General features: G+C 36.9%; 1 protein-coding gene across 1 annotated transcript in view; it reads left to right on the top strand.

The window, feature by feature from the left end:
• WDR88 (WD repeat domain 88) overlaps window positions 1-1,310 on the top strand; it is a 40,132-nt gene extending 38,822 nt beyond the window's left edge. The window contains exon 11 of the mRNA XM_019505592.1: window positions 1,035-1,310. Within this exon, the coding sequence (XP_019361137.1) occupies window positions 1,035-1,172 (138 nt within the window). The 3' untranslated portion in view covers window positions 1,173-1,310. The remainder of the gene's footprint in view (window positions 1-1,034) is intronic.
• The last annotated feature ends 725 nt before the right edge of the window (window positions 1,311-2,035 follow it).

Here is a 2,035-nt window from a genome sequence, read left to right as displayed (position 1 = left end):
AAGGCTTAGCCAGTGAGGCCATTTCCTTGTCCTTTCGCCTCCATTTCATTAAAGCAGACACAGCACTTATGAGACGGCTGGGGGAAGAGGGGTACTGTGTAAGGGTTACTGATAAGATATGAAACTAGCTGAATCCAGTCAACAGAGGAGTCTCGTCAACAGAGGAACCTTAGAGGCCGTACAAGGCTTGTTTTTGTAAGATAAGATTCATCTTGGCAAAAATATATGGGGCATGTAGTCACAAGAGTTAAACTTCGGTGTTCACGCTCACAGTGTCACTTGATTGGATAGAATAGTGATTTAGTTAATAGATGATTGGGTATTTTTACGAGCATAAGCTAATCACGAACTAACACTGACGTACTAACAAAGTATAAAATAGTATTATATCTGGTAGGCAGGGTCCCTCTTCGGAGGCACCTCGCTGCAGCAAATAAAGATTCTGTATCTGACTTTGGATACTTGCTCCGCGTGATCATTGCCCCAGCCTAGAGCGAACTGCACGTGGCTTTAAGAGCGTAATTCATAACACCAACAGTAGTTTTATGATATGATAGGAATTGGGGAAAGGGCAATTTTTGTGGTCTGCTTATTTATTTCTGTTTCATAGCTTCTGTAATGCAAAGGATCAGGTGATTTAGCAGAGGAATGGAGTTAAAAGAGCAAAAGGAGGGACTAAAGAGCTATTTTAACAGCTTTCAGTTTTAATTTCAAATAAAAATGTAGTTCTAATCATTGTTATATTGGAGCAGAGAGCCCATCTTTGTTTTCTAAAATCCCATCATACTTCCAGTGCTATAGAAATAATATTATTTGCTAATGCAATATTACAAACCACAGAAAAGATAAATGCATATTTAAGAAAGTTTTATGTGCAAGGACTGACTGAGCCTGAGCTCCACTTGGAGTTAAAGCACATGAAGCTCAGAAATCAGGTTTGTACATGAATAATAGAACTTGATAGAACTTGACTGTCATGTGTAATCAATTAATTGACAGCCTTTTTTTTTTCTTTTTTTTTGCATTTACATCAGTGTGAAGACTGTGAGAAGCCTTTCTCGCTCCTACAATGCAATGATTCTGGTGTGGTAACAAAGTGTGTATTTTGTCGACTGGCTATGCCAACAAGAAATATCATGCCGTTGCCACCTACATGTTCTCCTGATCTCTAAATTCATCCCAGAAATGTCTATTTGTTAATACCTGGGGTATATTAAGCATATGTCTGTGCATATTTGTGAATATCTGTATGTATTTTAGGCAGACAAGATTCTTTGGGTAAATGTTTTATTAGACCAACTAAATAGTTGGAAAAATGTTAAGCTTGCAAAGAACTATTTTTCCAACTACTGTATTTAGTTGGTCTAACAAAAATTATCACATTTACCCAAAAATCCTTGTCTGCCTATGTCCTTAGACCACCACTGTTATAACCAACACTCCTGTATATATTTTATGCACACAGAAAACTAAGAACTTCCTTTAAACCCGTGCCGTACATTGACCTTTACATTAAAAAATACTTTTGATTCGCTGATCAGGTGTGCAGAAGTTTCCTAATATAACATGACAAGATCAAGCCATAATTTCTGAAAACAAGTAATGCTGCCCTGTATTAGAAAATTACCTCCTTACTCTTCATTAAAAAGTTCTAGGAGAGCTCTGTATAAATTCAGTATAATACAGACTTGCTCTTGCCACGTACAGAACAATTCCAGCACTTCCCAGTATTCTAAAGACCACCCCTATTCAGTAGTTATATGAGAATGAGTTTGTAGTCAGACTGCGTCCTCTTAAGAGGAATTTATTAGGAAAAAAAGTAACTTTTACCTTAGTAAGGAGCATGTAGCAGCCTGGAATGTAATTAAGCTGTGAAACAAAGGGAAATCCATTATACATATGTAGATTTCTTCCTTTTTGAATGTATTTCTTGTGGTGCCTTTGAAACAACAGCTGGAATCCCAAGGTCATCTTCTTCTCATGTCTACACCATATTTGACCATTTTATTACACATATTTGTGCTTTGTTCATTGT

The sequence above is a fragment of the Gavialis gangeticus genome, unplaced genomic scaffold (genome assembly GCF_001723915.1).
Source record: "Gavialis gangeticus isolate Ggan-Ray unplaced genomic scaffold, GavGan_comp1, whole genome shotgun sequence".
Taxonomy (NCBI): Eukaryota; Metazoa; Chordata; order Crocodylia; family Gavialidae; genus Gavialis; species Gavialis gangeticus.
The sequence above is the reverse complement of the archived record's forward strand: the minus strand, read 5'-3'. Positions and strand labels throughout refer to the sequence as shown.